Below are 18,863 nucleotides of genomic sequence, written 5' to 3'. Positions count from 1 at the left end.
CAACACCCTCGCCCTCTCAAGACCTTTACAACCAACCACACCAACAAGAAAGCCGCCTGGTTCACCGAGGACCTCCGTATCTCCAAGCACACCTGTCGGAAGCTGGAGAAGAAATGGCTCACGACCGAACACCAGACAACCACACAGCCCTCAAGAGTGCCACCCGCAGACATCACCAACTCATCAGGACCGCCAAGAAGACCGCCTTCAAGGACCGCCTAGACAACAACGCACACAACACCAAAGAGCTCTTCAGCATCGTGAAAGAACTCTCCAACCCCAGCTCCATCACCAACGACATCCCGCCATCTCAAGACCTGTGCGACTCCCTGGCCACCTTCTTCCACCGCAAGATCACCGACATCCACGATAGCTTCAACCCCGACCCCCCCTCACCCACCACCGAGTCCACCACCCCTGCGACTACCACTCGCACCAGTCGCCTGACCGCCTGGTCCAGCGTCAGCGACGAAGACACCATCAAAACCATGAACTCCATCCACTCCGGATCCCCATCGGACCCCTGCCCTCAGCACGTCTTCAACAAAGCCAGCGCAGCCATCGCGCCCCACCTCCGGAAAACAACCAACTGTTCCTTCGAGACAGCAACCTTCCCAGAAAGCTGGAAGCACGCCGAGATCAACGCCCTTCTGAAGAAGCCCAAGGCGGACCCCAAGGACCTCAAGAACTTCCGTCCCATCTCCCTGCTCCCTTTCCCGGCAAAAGTGACCGAGAAGATTGTCAACAAACAGCTGACCCGCTACCTCGAAGTCAACAACATCCTGGACCCGTCCCAATCTGGTTTTCGCAGTAACCACAGCACCAAGACCGCCCTCATCGCCGCCACTGACGACATCCGGACCCTGATGGACAAAGGAGAAACAGCTGCCCTCATCCTCCTGGACCTATCAGCAGCCTTTGACACGGTCTGCCACCGCACCCTATCAGCACGCCTCCATGACGCCGGTATCCAAGAGAAGGCCCTGGCCTGGACCACATCCTTCCTCTCCGGCAGAACCCAGAGTGTCCGCCTCCCACCCTTCCGCTCCAAAACCACTGAGATCATCTGCGGCGTCCCACAGGGATCCTCCCTCAGCCCGACACTGTTCAATATCTACATGGCCCCCCTCGCCCACGTCGCACGACAACACAACCTCAACATCATCTCCTACGCCGACGACACCCAGCTGATCATATCCCTCACCGAAGATCCCGACACCGCCAAAGCTAACCTCCACCGAGGAATGAAGGCCATAGCCGACTGGATGAAGGACAGCAGACTGAAGCTGAACTCAGACAAGACGGAGGTCCTCATTCTCGGACCCACCCCATCAGCCTGGGACGACTCTTGGTGGCCCACGTCACTAGGCACAGCCCCGGAACGCACGGACCACGCACGCAACCTGGGGGTCATCCTCGACTCCACTCTCTCCATGACCAGGCAAGTCAACGCCATCTCCGCGTCCTGCTTCAACACCCTCCGTATGCTCCGCAGGATCTTCAAATGGATCCCCCTTGACACGAGAAAAACCGTTACCCAGGCCCTCATCACCAACAGACTCGACTACGGGAACGCCATCTACTCAGGAACTACAAACAAGCTCCTGAGACGACTCCAACGCATCCAGAACGCCTCGGCCCGACTCATCCTCGATGTCCCCCGCCGCAGCCACATCACACTCCACCTAAGAGGCCTGCACTGGCTCCCCATCAACAAAAGGATCACCTTCAAGCTCCTGATCCACGCACACAAAGCACTGCACAACACCGGACCCACCTACCTCAACAACCGACTCAGCTTCCACACCCCCACCCGAAGCCTCCGCTCAGCCAACCTCGCCCTCGCCACAGTCCCCCGCATCCGAAAAACCACAGCCGGCGGCAGATCCTTCTCCTACCTCGCCGCCAAGACCTGGAACACTCTCCCCACCATCCTACGACAGACCCAGGACCTGCTGGCCTTCAGAAGACTCCTCAAGACCTGGCTCTTCGACCAGTAGCACCCCCCGTCCCCAGCACCTTGAGACCCTTGCGGGTATGTAGCGCGCTTTACAAATGCAGTGATTGATTGATTGATTGATTGATGAAAGATGTCTTCAATAAGAAGCACTTAATCAGAATTGTTAGTATCTAGGATCATACCTAAAGTTATTTGTTCCTTCCAACCTAATAATATTTTTCCTTTTTCAACTGCATATACCTTTGCCTTTGCCGTGCGGCCTTTATATTCCAAATTGGCCTCAAAATACCTCACTAAGGTATTTTAACCCCACAGTAATCTTCCAGTTTACATCAGGAGTGACAAGATCAGCCCCTGGTATTCCATCCCACATTGCCCGGTCAATAGTGGTATATGGAGAACAGGAATCAGTCCACATATGCATCTCCTTACCATTTCCTTTTAACCAGCACTTAGAAGGTTTGGAATAACCTATGACAGTGTAATTCTATTGACCACCATCATTCACCACCAGTATTTCTACATCACTGTTGCCTTATGAGCTCCCATTCAAGCAGGAACCCGTACTACATTCTGCTTCATGTACTGCATTCACTTTTCTGTTGTCACTATGTGCTTCCCGTATACACATTCTGGAGAAATGTCTATTCCTCTTGCATTTAAAACACCTGGCTTTAATGGCAGGACACGAGTCAGATTCAGGCAAATGCCTGGTGCTTCGATATCGATAACATTGACGTTTATCAGGTTGTCCTTTATATGACTGCCTGGAGTCGCCCTCATCTTTCACAGACACTGACCTTGATGTTTTTTTGTACCAAATGAACCTCATCAGATTTGAACTTATCTTTTGCTTGCCCTTCATTAAAACCCCATTCCACATCTAGCAATATTCTCCACACGCCTAGCTATCCTTATAGTTTTATCAAGCAATGGGTTTTTTAATCCTAAAAGTTTCTCCTGAATCTTCATGCAATTTGTTCTGTTAATAAATTTATCGGTCACAATCTTTTCTTGTATATCTTTAAACTTGCACTTGCTTGCTAGTGTTCTCAAAATAGAAATGTACTGTTCCACACTCTCCCGGGGCTGCTGCACCCTGGATGTATATCACTCAACTACTCCGCTTGCTTTCTTTCCATAATTTTCTAAAGCTTTCATTACATTTCTGGACTCATCTTCTAGTACTACATCTGACCCTGAAGATTTGTCATCTTCATTGTTAGTATCGCTCATTGGTATGGGTAGAGTTTTTAGTAATTTCCTCCCTTCAATGCCCAAACTATGTTTTAAAATTACTAACTACCATTTAGAATAAAATGCATCACCCCCTACAGCCTCCAAGTACGCCTCTTTCCTAATCTTCCCATGGTATCCTGGGATGCCCTGGATTTTTTAAACATTTTGGAGGTGGTGTGATCGATTGTAACTCAATGTTTTCCACCTAATACCCACTTATAGCGAGGGTTACTGCTCCTATACCTCTAGCTACATATTCACACACCCTGAATTCCAATAATGTAATAGTTAAAATAATGGATTAAAATAATAAAATTAGTCACGGTGGTCTCCGCTTTAGTTAAAACAATGAACTAAAATATTGCAAATAGTCACTGTGGTCTAGGTGCTAGCTGTAGTCCTTTTTCTATTGCATCCACATGCTTGACAAGTCTTTCCTTTATTTCTTCACAGACTTGCTCTCCTGGGAAGGGTTTCTTCTCAGCTAGACAGACCAAAAGAAAGAAATCCCTTGTATTTTACTGAGAAACGACTCTGAGCTACAGTTCAGGGTATTTGGTTTTTTTTCTTAACATGAAATTTCTTCTTTAACAGCTGCAATGTCTTCAAAACGCACACATTGCCACCAGTTATAAAAGCACGCCGATCTCAGTGTGGGCTTTGAGGCCCATATTTATACTTTTTGACGCTAAACTGCGCTAACGCAGTTTAGCGTCAAAAAATTTAGCGCCGTCTAACGCCATTCTGAAGCGCCATGCGGGCGCCGTATTTATGGAATGCCGTTAGCCGGCGCTAGCAGACCGGCGCTGCCTGGTGTGCGTGGAAAAAACCACGTAGACCAGGCAGCGCCGGCGTAGGGGGAAAATGGCGTTAGGGCGTCTTAAAATGGGGCAAGTCAGGTTGAGGCAAAAAAATTGCCTCAACCCGATTTGCGCCATTATTTTCGACGCCCAGACGCCATTTAAATGACTCCTGTCTTAGTAAAGACAGGAGTCATGCCCCCTTGCCCACTGGCCATGCCCAGGGGACTTCTGTCCCCTGGGCATGGTCATTGGGCATAGTGGCATGTAGGGGGGCACAAATAAGGCCCCCCTATGCCACCCAATTTTTTTTTTAAAAAATAAAAAATTATACTTACCTGAACTTACCTGAATGTCCCTGGGGTGGGTCCCTCCATCCTTGGGTGTCCTCCTGGGGTGGGCAGGGGTGGCAGGGGGGGTCCCTGGGGGCAGGGGAGGGCACCTGTGGGCTCATTTTGAGCCCACAGGCCCCTTAACGCCTACCCTGACCCAGGCGTTAAATAGTGGCGCAAATGCGGGGTTTTTTGACCCGCCACCTCCCGGGCGTGATTTTTGCCCGGGAGTATAAATACGATGCATTTGCGTCGCCGTCATTTTTTTTAGACGGGAACGCCTTCCTTGCATCTCATTAACGCAAGGAAGGCGTTCACGCAAAAAAATGACGCTATTTGCCCATACTTTGGCGCTAGACGCGTCTAACGCCAAAGTATAAATATGGCGTTCGTTTTGCGCCGAATTTGCGTCGAAAAAAACGACGCTAATTCGGCGCAAACGGAGTATAAATACGGGCCTGAGTACCTTAAATATATGCGCTGCCTTCAGCGCAAAGCTTAATGCTACTGTATATAGGCACATGCTGCCTTCAGCGCGAGGTCTCTGGTTAGGCAGGTGCTATCTTCAGTGTGAGGTTTGTGGTTAGACATGTGCTGCCTTCAGCGTGAAGCCTGATGCTTCAGTCTAACAGCTTGCGTGCATCAACAGTAACATTCGAAGTGTTACATTCTTTATGCTTCGGCCCAACGTAACCACATCGCACCTCTCACAATTTTCTCTTCTTTGCTGATGCTTCCTCAATGCCCGTCACTTTTCCTCCAGTTCTGAATCTGCTTGTAGAGTCACTTATCTGCCCATTACCGCGCCTGCGATCAAACAAATTCATCAGGAGTTGGCATCCACTTTCTGGATCCCATGCTCCGTCACCAAATTTAAGAAGATGCTTTACAAAATCAGCTGAGTATTTTACATCATTTAATTCAGGAGCTTAAAAGTAATGTGACCAACCCCTTGCAGATTTGAGTCCCTCATATTCCGTAACCCCTTCCCGTAACTAGGCGACATAGAACCTCCTAGTCACGTTTATCTTAGCAACAAAGAAAATTATTCAATGTTTCTTCGACTTAGGGCTTGATTTAAATGTTGGCGGAGAGGGAACTCTGTCACAAAAGTGACAGAGTTCACCTTCCTCAACAGCTTTATTGTCCTGCCCGATTTAGAATCGGGCAGACCATAGATTTGAGGACCGCGCAGACTACTCTGCCTCTGATGTGGTCAAACCCCTCCGATGGCCAAACAGAGGTTTGGCTGTAGAATTTCTCATTTAGATGGGGAAACATACAGCCAACTTTCAATGCCTGTCACTGCTAGGCAAAAATCTGGCAGTAAAGGGCACTGAATAGTGCTCAGTGCCCTGTTTGTCATGGGAGGAAACTCCCATTGTGAGGGGGTCATTGCTTTTTTTATTTTTTAAAGGAAAATTCTGCTTTGAGATTTTGTTTTGAAAATTAAAAAAAAAAACATTTTTAGTTTGCCGTACATCTGTCATGCTGTCGGAGTTGTCCGTCAAGCTAACAATGCATTGACAGGAGTTGCTGTGACCGTGGGTCCTGGAAATGTCTTCTGGGTCAGCTGAGTTTTCTAAATTTGGTGGGTGGCACCTTTGTCAAGATGACAGAATAATTTAACTGCCCTAGCGGAGAAACTGGCCACCTGCCAAGAATTAAAGCAGGCCCTATGTCTGAAATCACAGCTCTATATGTATGATAAAAGTGTGTCCAAAGTTTGCCAGGACGTAACTGCACTTTCACTTGACATCTAGCCAGTGATGGAACTTCATTATTCTATGACACACCTCTGGGGCGAGGGATGCCAAATACTTGGCTATGCCAAGAGTAGGGGATTGCTGTTTTCATTTCTTCATTTTTTTGGGGCTATGGGTAGCTTTGTTTTTCATCTGTCTATTCTTTTGAGAGCTTTGAATTTTTGCACCTTTGGACTTCCAAGAGAGCAGCTGTTTCCTACCTGATATTCCTAGAAGATTCTGATCCAAAGTGGGCTTGGGATAAAGTGGGCTTGGGTGTTGAGGCCTTTGTTTCTGGATACCCTTTGGACCTTGCAAAGTGGGTCAACTTTTAAAAGGAGCATGTTTAATTGCCATCACTGCCATATACAGCAGGTACCTCAGCTGTGATTGAAGAGGACAGTGACCTGATGATCTGTTCTTTAATTGGTTTATTAAAATATCTGCTTGCAGAAATGTGTTCTTCCATGTTGCACCTAGTCTGACCAATGCTTACTGGTTGTAATGCAAAGTCCCTTCTGTAAACATGCACTTTACTGAGTTACATTTATTCTGTTTGTCCTCTATTGTATATGAATTTCGTTTATTATTTAGCTTCAATTTCAATAGGTTATGTTTGTTGTTTGAAAAGATTTTGTGTGTGCCTTATTAATGTGAAATATTCATTCAGAAAATCCAGGCAGAATTCTAACACAACTTACAATGTTTCATAGGTGTGTCCGGTCAGATCTGGTTCAAACTGGATTCCTTTTTCCTATCTGGAATGATATAGGATCAGGTGCCAGCGCTGACGTTGGTCTTTGGAGAATAGAGAATGACCCCGCTCAGCCCGGAGGTATTCATTTTTATTTAAGAAGCAATTAACCAATTTTAAATTTTGTACAATTTATGCTTATTCTGAAAGTGCTGTTACAGTGCCTATGACAGAGATATTGAGGAAGGAATTAACAATCCTGTCCAATATCTCTCTCCACATTCTGAGCATATTGAGTTGTTGAAGCTTAAATGTGAAACAACATGTGGTTCTAGTATTACCGGGTCAATATAGACAGACGTATCTCTATTTTCTGATTTAGGCAAGTGGCACATGGGAATTGGGGCCACAGTGGATCGCAATGTGGAGAGGTTGTCAGGTGACAAGGATTGCTCCTCAGATACTGGAGCAACATTTCAAATTAATAACTCAGTACTGTAGGCGTTTGGAAGGTGGCCTAACTGTGCCAATGCTTCCAGACATTTTTCTTGTGCTGACAGGGGTTTTACCAGATGCAGATCCAGTCCTGGTAAAACTGGGCCGGGTGTTTCCGCACCAAATGCCTCACCGATAAGTGCTCAGCCTCTTGTAAACATAGTGCCCATCAGCAGTCATACTCCAGGTATCAATTCACTCCTCAGTCCTCCACCATTAAGGAAATACCCAGCATTCCCCCACTTCAGTATGAAAATAATTTATTTCATGCAAATAATCTAAACCTGCTATTACTCTTTGATCTAGTGACTCATTACAAAGTCCACACTAGCGCCTATCTATCTTCCACTGCATTTGCCTATCAGTCCCAAAAAAGGAAGCTGAATAATCCAAAGTAATGTGAAAACTCTGCTTAGCTAAGGTTTAAAACAATATAAAAGAAAGATATTGTGCCAAACACACAGAAAAACTGAGCATGGGAGTTTTTGTGCAAGTGACTCTTATCTTTAGCACTAGACTATAGAATATAGTTTAATAAAGAGTTGTTTGGAAATCTGCTGAGACTGCATATGCAGCGATTTAGTCCATCACAGCACCTCCAAGAGTCATTAAAATTGTGAATAGTTTTCCACAATATAGGGAAAATGGTCTAACCTGGCTTTGGCTCGCCTAGCCTAGGCTGCATCCAGATACTGCATTGCGAATCCTTGGCTTGAGTCAAGGTTAGTGGGGCACTCTCTGAAGAATTCAGACCGTGGAGGGGCGCGAGTCAGGGATGTGCCTTATCCCTCCCTGTTGTTCACAGTGGCGATTGAGCTGTTGAGCTATTGGCGAAGTGGATACGGGGGGATGTACTGATCCATGGTTTGCAATGGATCCAAATTGGGAGGACATGGTCTATCTGTATGCAGATTATATCCTCCTGCACCTGGCTAACTCAGAGAGATCAGTCCCAAGAATTCTGCAAATACCCGAAGTGTTAGGCATATATGTCAGGATTCACATACTATGGTAAATCTGTCTCCTACCCACTGGCTGACTGGGTGCCGCGAGTTGATTGGGCCTGCCCCTGCAATGGGAGATGGTAGCCTTTACATACCTGGGTATACATGTGGACAGTGAGTTATTCCTCTGGGAAAATCTGGCGGGTAATCTGGATGAATACTGGAGAGATGTGGAGCACTAAAGAAAGCTGCCTTTATCTATGCTGGGTATGGCCGCACTGTATAAAATTATATATTTACCTACGTTTGTTTATATCCTCCAGAGCTCCCTGTTCAATGTGCCTGACCCCTTTTCCCATGATGTGAAGTTGGTGAAATGACTTCAGCTCTCGGATGGAGGGATAAACAGAATTGCCTTGAGATTTCTGACCAGAAAACCTCATTACAGAGAGTATCTATCTCTAAACCTATGTTCATACTACTGGGTGGCTCAATTGAAATACCTGGCTAAGGTGATCTGCAAAGGTCTGTGCAATATCGCCCAGTGTTTCTGTAGTATAGCCACCCTCTCTAGGCACCTTATAGATACACTGTTGGCCCTCCTCTCTCTATGCTAAATACGCCTGCAATTTTGCGACCTTATTGCCCGCCTCATATAGCCAGCTCTGCATGTTCCTGTAGAGCACATAGCCTTGCCCTCAACAAGGGATATACATTTGTCCCGTAGAGACTCAGCACTCTGTGCCAAATCCTCTGTGAGGTATGCCACATATTCCGCCTTCACCAACACCAGTCGGTCCTCCAGGGCCCTGCATTCCCTTTCTTTCTCTCCCTTTTTTTACACAGAACCTATGTAATCAAGTGTCCCATCAGCACAGTTTAGTATGCCTCTTACATGGTGGTGTGTGAGTCCACACTTCCTACATTTTCCAGAAAGTATAAGTCCGTGGCCTTCTGTACTGAGTGTCTCATATTCAAGTCCGTGGGCTCCCAGGGGTCCAGTCTTTAACCCGCTTGAGTCGCATCCTGTTCTGAGTACAGTGTTGTAGTCATGGGAGAGTGATCTTGTCACACTTATTACTTTTGTATTTTCAAAAAGAAAATCCAGGTGCTGGTGGCAAATGATTGGACTTTCACAATGCAGCAGGAGCTCTCCGAATTTGCATATAGGAGAGCAATGTACCCAAGAGATTACCTTGGCCACTTCTATATGGTGGGTGGGGCAACTCATATGCCAACCCTGATAACAGTGGTGGTTTAGATCCGCTGACCGGAAACGACCCCACTGGGATGGAAGGGAAAGGTGATATCAGGGATACCCCACTGGGAATCAGAGTCACTCAGGGACTTCAAAACTCCACACAGACGAAACTTCAGATTGTGAAAGTTAGAAGACCTGTCGGGAGGATGCCAGATTGGGTTGAATGATTTGGGTGGCAAGAGACAAACGTACAGGAAGTTTCAAAGGGAAAACATGCTAGATGGGAAAAGGTGGTGTTATAGGGTGAAAACGTCACTAGGACAGAAAGACATGTGACAAAGCTAATTTGAAAGAATGGAAGATGAGAGGCCAGGGAGAGGAAAATGGCCCAGGAAATCAGAGAGCTGGGGGGATGGAATGGGGTTATGGAGGGAATTGGCTGGGAGCTTGGGGAGACCTGTGGTCCGTGGAGAGTGACCCATGACAGTGAAAATGTAGTTGGGGGGAGTATTCTGCAGAGTGATTTGAAGTCAGTGGGGTTTTACAGGTATGCAGTGACCACTTTTGTCAGAATACATGTCTAGTGGTTTGCCCTTGCTGTACCTGCTATTTCAGGTGTGTCCCACCTAGGGGTGTGTGGAATTGGCAGAGTTTTATTCAGTGAAATTATGTGGCATTACTTTACAATTCTGTGACATTCTGTGGTATTCCGCAAAGTGGGCCCTGCAATGTGCCTACCACTCAGTGCTCTCACATACTTATGTAAGGGCACCCCGGGTATGCAATGCAGTGCAGTGCATGACCCTCGGTGCCCTTACATAATTATGTAATGGCACGGTGCCCTTACATAATTATGTAATGGCACCGAGGAGTATGCTCTTCTGTGTAGTGGTTTAAAGAGGGTAGAAGATGGAGCAATTCCTCTATGTATAAATACCACTGCAGATTAAACTTTATCTGCAGTGTTTTGTTTTTCTTTAGAAATGTTTTATTGTGGTTTTGAGATGTAGAGGAAACATTTCATAGTGGCCAATAACTCATTGGAAACTCCAAAATATCTGGGTGGAAGAGAAATTGGGTCTAAGTTATTGTCTGGTAGTACATTGGAAAATATGATCAGAGCATGGTGTATATGTGAGTGCTAGTTGTTGTGTATGTCGTTGTATGTCATTGTTCTGTATCATGAGTGTTGTGGCGGTCGAGGTAGGGACTGCCCCTTCTTCCAGCCCTGTTAAATTAAAAAAACACTGCAGATCACTTCTGTTGACAGAGTGGTGAAATTTAATTAGTAATTCCAGGTTACAAGCGTAACAGGGAATTACCAAATTCCTTCGGTTCCACCGGTGGAAGTCAAAAGTTTGTTCACCCTTAGACCCATCCTTTTGGTGAGGGGTGGGAGGTGCAGTCAGAGGGAGCCTGCTGGAATTTTCTTCAGTGGGCCTGTCACCAAAATCCATGTTGCTTTAAACATGATTGCTGTGCAGGGGCGAGGGTGGGGGGGTCAGGCCCAGCAGAGGGTTGGCAGGGGTAGGGGAAGACATCAGGGGTGTGGTGAGAAAAATCAAATACACCGGTAAAGCATGGGGCCATGAGACCATAGCTGCTATAGTACCCTGATAGGGAAGCATCAGTGTTTCTGTGGGTAGGGTTTGGCCAGGGTTTCAGGATTCCTTAAAAAGGACCTAGGCGATCAGACTCTTTAAGATCTTATAAAGAGAAAATACAAGTGGTTGCAGACAAACTGCAAAACGAGTTGGAACATGGCAGGATGGCATGCCCATTTCTGGAGCCTCTAATGGTGGACTTCCTTGTTTCGCCACTTGAAATAGTGCTTAGAAAAGAGGCAGGCAAGTTCTGTGTGAGACACCACCTTTCACTGCCAGAGGAAACTTCCATAACTTACTTTATTAAGCAGTGAGAGAGCTCAGTTCATTTTGCCAGCAGCAACGGGGCAATTGAGCTTTTATGACAGTGTGGTACTAATACTAAAATGGGATGCCAGTGCAAAGTTGGCATCTGGGCTTATACCACTTCATCCTGATGACTGTCAGTTATTGCGTATACACTTTCATAGGTGATACTATGTTGAAAAGACAATGTCATTAAGGTATTCAGTAGCCTATGTAGTGTTAAACAAAATTCAGCAGTTTTGTACAGTGGGTGATAAAACAGGTGGCAGAGAAAGAGTAGGTGATACACTATTTGGCTGACAGTGGGAGGAGTGCTTGCATTGCGTGATTATGGGAGTTTGAATTAAGCAGCGGAATGGGTGGCTGACTAGTTTGGCATGACATTGCATGTGGAGAAGACTGAGGGCCTGTTCACCCATTTGACCTTTTTGGGAATTCGATCTGGACTAGGTTGTGAACAGGTCAATAATACTTGATGACAAGTTGAGGGTATTGATTAGGACAAGTGTGAGCTGTGGAAATTACAGTAGGTGGTCATATGCCTGACTTTTTGTGTGCAGATTGAAAGCCCCCAGCAGAGTGTTCTACAGACAGCTGGCCTTTGCCATGAAGGGTGAAACAAAAACGCATTACAGGGTAAGAGTGACAGCAAGGGTAAGGCAAATTTTGCAGACGTGGTTAATATTCTCGGAACAGTACAACAGCATCACGCTTTGGCTCCAGACTGACCCGATGACTCGGATGATGGAAATCTTCTCTGATGCGTCAAGTGCAAGAGGTTGGAAGGGGCAGTGGTGATATTTGAAAACAAGTGTCCATGGCCAGATGTGGTGTTGTTGCACTTGGTGAGAAATATTTGGTTCATTTTACAGGGCTGGAGGTGAATAAAATGATGAAAAAGGATTTTAGGTTTCTGAATGAGAGGTGGATTGCTACAGAGAGTTGTTTGATACAGCTGTTATCTCACAGAGTTTGGAGAGAAGCTAAGAAAGCATCTGCAATAGACAGAGCTCACAAGAGATTAACGGAGAAATCTCAGGGTGTTTAAAGGTTAAAGGGTTGACAATTACCAAATATTTTGAGATTGATTCCCTGGTGTTGTTCTGTCATGATGGAATACATTTGTCACTGCTCAGAAACAGAGTGTACCTTGAAAACCAAACTGATGGGGAGGATAGGGGAATGGATGGCAGTAATGAAGTAGGTAGTGTGGAGGAGGCACAAAGAATACCTGCAAAGACGTTTTGTCATGTTGCATAGATGGTTCAAAGAACTGAGAGCTTGAGAAGCAAGAAAAAGGGTGAAAGAGAAAAGAGGACAAGAGAGAGGAAGAACAGAAAATCAAAACAAAGGTCTGGTCCAGGAATTATCTGACGAGAGAACTGATAAATTGGCACACAGTGGAAAGGAGAGCACATAAGTAAGTTAAATCAAAAGGGTGGTGAAAGTCAGAATTGTTGGGCAGAATGGGTGATGGGTGTGTTGAGGTGGAAAACTGTTATGGGAGATGGATGGGTCAGGAGTAACATGTTAGGATGGTGTTTAGGGCATTATAGCTTGTGCTTCTCAATCAACAACTCTGTGGATTAGCCCAGTTTACACCCAATAAAGTGGCCTTTTGCACAGTTTGAATGTAGTGTTCTGGTGTTTCCCCTCGCAAATTCAGCTTTGTGGCCAGTGAGCTTCTTAATCAGGTTTCTACATTTCCCAGGTACATTTTGGGACAAATAAACCTTCACTGTGGACCTAGGGTGCAAAATGGTGCTTTTATTGCTGAAGGGGCCTGTTTACAGAATTTACAGACAAGCCTAGTGCACTGGAATGGACTTGTACACACACTCACACTAAACAACTCTGGAAGAAAGGTCCTATGGTACAAGGCCAGATTAGGGCTTTGGAATTGGATAGAGTGGCAAACCTTCTAGCTCAACTCAATAATAAATATTGTATGAGGGAGCAACCAATCTGGCAAACGTTTGCTAACCTCCTCAAAGTGTGCCAGGCCAAAAACCTAATCTCTGAAGTTAAATCCACAGATTGGCGAGTACACACCCATGACTAGGAGAAAGCTTGATGCTACCACGAGTATTACTTACAACTTTACACTGATAAGTCTACTGATTGGTGGACTTGAGACACTCACCTAGTGGGAGCTACACTGCCATAACTGAAGCATGCAGATAGGGAAAGCCCGAACAAACCAATAACAAGGGAGCAGATCCTCCTGGCAATATCCAAAATGCACCCTCTAGGCTTCAAGGACCAGATGGCTTCACAGTCTCCTTCTACCAATGCTTTGCATCTACACTTCTCCCTCTGCTACACAAGGTCTACCAAGAAATGATCAGGGAGGGAATTCAAAAAATGACTTGAATATTTTTTAATTTTTAAAGAATAGCACATCTTTATTTACCTCAATTTACTAACCTTCGGGATATTCTTGTTGTTGATATTCCGTCTATGATATTTATGTAGCATGATACTTAGAAGTTTATATTCTGGCAGTGTATCCCTAGGAAAAAGTAAAGTCAATGTCACTCACTACGTTTGCTTGCTTTGTGCAGCCTGGGATAATTTGATCATTTTACCAGAGTTGATTTTGGTTTCCAGTGCAGCCCTTTCAGCCAGACTTCCTGCCCCGGTCCACAGAGCTTCTGCAAAGTAAAAGTAGTCATGTATACCTGGGAGTCGAGACCAGATTCACAAACAGTGCGAGTTTCTATCCGCTCAAACAATGATTCGGAATGGTATAGCACTTACAATATGGGTCAAAATGTGCACAACTCCCATACTGATTTCAGTGTCTTTTCTTTGCTTGCATTAAACATTTATTCTATTCCAGGCAAGTCAGGAATGTTGTATAACTGTCAGCATTTTGGGGGGAAAGTTGAACGATGAGAAATTAACCTGCATCATCTATGTTTTCCATTTAAAGGATTGACTTCAGAGTCCTTCATATCCGTTAGCAACTATAACAGACCTTCAGATACGCCGTACATCCTGAATTCAAATAAAATAACACTCCCATCACAAGGAGACTCCGCAGACATTGCTCTGGTTCTTTATCAGACACAAGAAATGGTCGACATCTGGGATGATAAAGGTAAGGTCACAAATCTTTATAGTCACTTTTAATCCCTTGTCACTTCACAGATTAATTTAGGCAGATGAGATGCTGGCATATAGGTAATTGTGAATTTCTGAAATTCTGGTGACCCTGATTGGCTCCTGTGATTAGTAAAAAGTCAGTCACATGTTAAAACATTTCGACACATGAATGATGTGGCCCCAGTCTTTTTAGAGGCACCAGCTTGGCCCGAAATGTTGAACTCTGATTAGTTTGGTGAGTTTATTATTTACTTCAAACTGCAATCTGTAGCTGACATATAGCCAAACAGTCTATCCTACGTGTTGCGCATTTGTATCTCTGTTTATTTGTGTCCGCATATTTTGATGAAGCATTTTTTTCTCAAAAGCAGACATTGATCAAGCTGATGTCCTCTTCATTTGCGACCATTTAAACTATTTTATGGAGTGTGTTAAGTTTTCATAAGTGTTGATGGTGTAGTTCCTTGCTGCTCGCATCCTTCATATCAATGTATTACTCCAAGTGCCAAAGTAGTACACCTCTTCAGGAGAATGTTTACTGATGTTAACTATCTTAATTGTGTACCTTTCCACTTTCCCAAGGCCCCATGTTAGTCCACTCCACAGGTTCAGTACACATATCTGCTAACTCTCCAGCTTGCCTCCAGAAAAAACCTTCCAGAATAAGTTGGCCATGTGAATTTCAATAGGATCTGACATCTCGTAACTGACACCTTGAGACAGCTTGAGAGTGGACACAATCTCCTACTACTGTCATTTTATTTCTACTGTTGTGGTTCAGGATTTTAGGTCATTTGCATTTCATCTGCAGCTTAGATGAAGGGATATCTATGTCAAATTGTGACACAAAGTTATTTATCTGCTTTATCCCACACAAGCCTCAGTGGGTTGGTGATACCATTACCAGGATTTGGCAATGCTTGCTCCCCAGGGCACTTACAGCTGCACTGGATGTCAGTTTATAATTACAAATGTCTCCCATCTGGAGCATGAATTGCTCGTCGGGATGCAAAGCATTAAAGGCACATTGGAGCAAATTATAAAATTCCCACTAAGAGAAGAATGAATGTTCGTAACCATATTTCAGGGAGCCTTCTCAACCCAAGAAGAGATTCAGATTTAGAAGACGAAATAGATTAAAAACAAAAAGGCTGAAGGCATGTAAACAAGGTAAACAAACTAAGAATTGTGCAAGCATTTGATGGAAAAGAAAGGATTATAAATCAACAGAAAGATAGTCCGATGAGAAAAGTATTGCATATTTGTATAAACTGGGATGAGATTACATGTTCCCTTGTGAGGCGCTATGGAGTGGTGGTCAAGCAAGTTGGTCAAGGATCTCAGATATCAGCTCTGGATGAGGTTTGTTTATACACTACTTTATTTGAAATAGTGGCCTCCACTCCACCTACGGGTGTGCTACAAACATCAGAAGATAATTCACTGTCTAGAAAAAGGGAAAACAAACAAAGTCACAGGTCAAAGGGTGGAATGAACAGAAATGTGTCAAGTGAGGACTTTACATATATGTGGTTTCAAACAAATAAACAGTACTTTGCTAGGCTGTTGGTGGACAATGTCTGCACACTCTGAGCATTTTTATCCCTTGGCCCTCATTCACCATTTCATTTCAAAAAGTCTTTTAAAGATCAGCTCCTAAATTTGGTGTTGACAAGTCATACCTGTATTGTGAGTTCCTATTGCTTATGTTTCTTGTTGACATACTCGCAACATCACACAATGAAGAAGGAATTATGTGATCTTCTAAGGCATTAAGAAGATCTGGAAGCTTTCAAATATAGAAGACAAGCTCCTTAAAACAACAATGATTTATATAAACAACATGTTTGCAGTATCTGTAGAACTGTATGAGCGATGGACTCATGTGCATTTGTCTTGTTTTTTTAGGGAGTGGCGCATATAGAGACGTCTCCTTCTGGAAAGCTGACCACTGCTGCAGCCTGGGCCACATCGCCGTTGATAATTACAATAAGCCATCTGGAGTATTTGCAAAGGAGATTAAGGCAGGGACTTTGGTGAAGCCTACCTCCTTTGTCCAGGTTTGGACAGATAGGGGCTCTGGAGCTAAGAGGGATGGTGCTGTTTGGCGTCCTGTGTGTCCCCCCGGTTATGTAGCCCTTGGGTACGCAGCTACGGGGAACTATGCACCACCTTCTGCTGATGGCTTCCGCTGTGTAAAAGCAGAGTATGTTACTCCAGCACAGTGGACCTGGGTTTGGAATGATAGAGGAAGTGGGGCAAGGGATGATGTCAGCATCTGGAAAGCGTCTCCAATAAATCCAGAAGGTCAAACCCTCAACGCTATGTCCGGTATTAAAAGGCATGGGGACATGGATATCCCAGCATACGTGCTGAAGAGCAATTACGTTTTAGTCCACAATAGCAAGCCCACCAAAAAAGTAGTCATTTATGATGTTAATTATAACTTCAATGATAAGAAAATATTGAGAACAGAGCCCTTACAATTGAGTGCCAGAACCAAAGTGCAGAACTGTGCTGCTCCCGAAGACAGCCCACCTGTTTATGCTGAAAGGCAGCTGTCCTATACTCTTGAAACAGAATCTAGCTGGAGCTTTGAATCCTCGGTTGAGATAGGGGTTACTGTTGAGGTAAGCGCAGGCATCCCTGGTCTTGGAGATATATCTGTTTCCTCTTCTGTCACCACCACTTTTACTGTGGGTACAGCAGGTAGGCGGATGGAATCAACGACTGACTCTATTAATGCCAAAGTAGAAGCTAGGCCCAAGTACTCTGTGGACTACTTTGTCGCAGGAACACGCTACACTGCTGACATTCCCTGGACAGGAAAAATGAGAACTATCTTCGAGGATGACACAATAAACATTGAAAATGTAAAGGGGGTATATATTGGGGTGCAGGTGGCTGAGATTATTGTGACCGCTGACGCACCAATCCGCTGTGGATAAAGAAGAACATCACACCTTAGCAGCTTTAAATCATTCCATACAGGTCAGGACAGTTTCTTGACATGTGCATGGTCACCTACATTTACTTATGAGTACCTTAGAGGTGCCTTTTCTGTTTTATACGTGATCAACTCTGTAACGTCTAGTTCTGAATTAATTCTTATCTCCGTCTTCATGCACTGACAACCAGTTGAAGTGCACACACTCTCTGTGCAGCTTTCACTCTATGTGCTGTCGGTATTTTTTACCTTTTATATAAAAACACAATGCGCAGTGCCAATAAAATATGAAGTGACATTTACAAAATGTGTGTATGTGTATGTTTTTGGTGCATTCACTTCAATTACATAGTATGCGTTTGCAAAAAGACTAGTTTGTTGCAGTTTGTATAGAGAGTACATTCGATGTATGAGGCTCTCTAGCGTATCCTCTGTAGATTCTAGTTCAAATTAAAAACAGCGGAGCTCGAAAACTCTCAACTGATGCCTATGCATGATCTAAATCTATGCAGATGCTCTGATCGGATTGGGAATACTCAGTAGTGAGGCTGCAGGATGAGGCGTTCATTACTTGTGAAATGTAGCAGTTAAAATATTTTTGCTACATCAAATGTAACACACAAATAGACAGACTGCGTGGAGGCATTCCCCAACTTTTTTTCATTGACAGTTCAGTAAAACCTGATGATCACAAGATAATGCTCAAAATGTATCCTCGACTAAGTGTGCATTTAGTGCGTAGACTGCTCGAAGAATGAAGTGATGGAGAATTTTTGCAAGAAAGACATAACAGCAAAGATAAAACGTTCAAAATAGATAAAGCCAGTGATTCGACAACATAACACTAAGAGAAAACTGTGGATGGTGTTGACCTCCACGACCGTAGTATTGCTAAGGTGACAACCCAGATAGCTACCTGTCAGTTCACATTACAAGAGTTCTCCCAGCTGTGCATGATGTCAGTAGAAATTGCCGTTGATTCAATATGCCAAGGATTGGTATGGGGGGGGAAGGTAAAGAGTCTGAAATGAGTTCAGTGACCTCTTGGTTCGGAAGATCATTATCCCGAAAACCTATGATAATTAGATTTACAGGACAATGGAGTCTTACGCAAGGTTTTGATGAGTATAAGGACATTGAAATGAAGTTTAGAAGAGTGGCGAGGAAGAACAGGGGATGGGTTTGCATGTGGCATAAAGATTTTTGCATCGAGGGGGGTACGTGTAGAAGGCATGCTCTCCTGGTAGTTCCAATGGGTTTGAGAATGCATTTCCTGGGTCTAGCACACAGAGGCACATCGGTATGAGAGCAAAGAGGGGTGAAAAGGCAAGGTTCTACTTTGCCACAATTGTCAAGGCAGTGGAGCATTTTGTGCATGAGTGTGTTATATGTGTCTTATCAAATGGTTTCACTTTGATCCCTGCTGGGGTGGAATAACTATTTTTAATTAGGAAAATTGAGCTTTTTAAAGTTTGTAAATACATTGGC

At 44.6% G+C, this 18,863-nt stretch overlaps 1 protein-coding gene across 1 annotated transcript in view; it reads left to right on the top strand.

Annotated features, from left to right (window-relative positions):
* LOC138300075 (uncharacterized) overlaps nucleotides 1-17,682 on the top strand; it is a 68,082-nt gene extending 50,400 nt beyond the window's left edge. The window contains exons 6-8 of the mRNA XM_069238949.1: nucleotides 6,790-6,911; nucleotides 14,256-14,423; nucleotides 16,337-17,682. Coding sequence (XP_069095050.1) covers nucleotides 6,790-6,911; nucleotides 14,256-14,423; nucleotides 16,337-17,376 — 1,330 coding nt within the window. The 3' untranslated portion in view covers nucleotides 17,377-17,682. The remainder of the gene's footprint in view (nucleotides 1-6,789; nucleotides 6,912-14,255; nucleotides 14,424-16,336) is intronic.
* Nucleotides 17,683-18,863: the final 1,181 nt, after the last annotated feature.

The sequence above is a fragment of the Pleurodeles waltl genome, chromosome 6 (assembly GCF_031143425.1).
Source record: "Pleurodeles waltl isolate 20211129_DDA chromosome 6, aPleWal1.hap1.20221129, whole genome shotgun sequence".
In the NCBI taxonomy this organism is placed as follows: domain Eukaryota; kingdom Metazoa; phylum Chordata; class Amphibia; order Caudata; family Salamandridae; genus Pleurodeles; species Pleurodeles waltl.
Note: the sequence above shows the minus strand (reverse complement) of the source record. Positions and strands in the feature narration are given on the sequence as shown.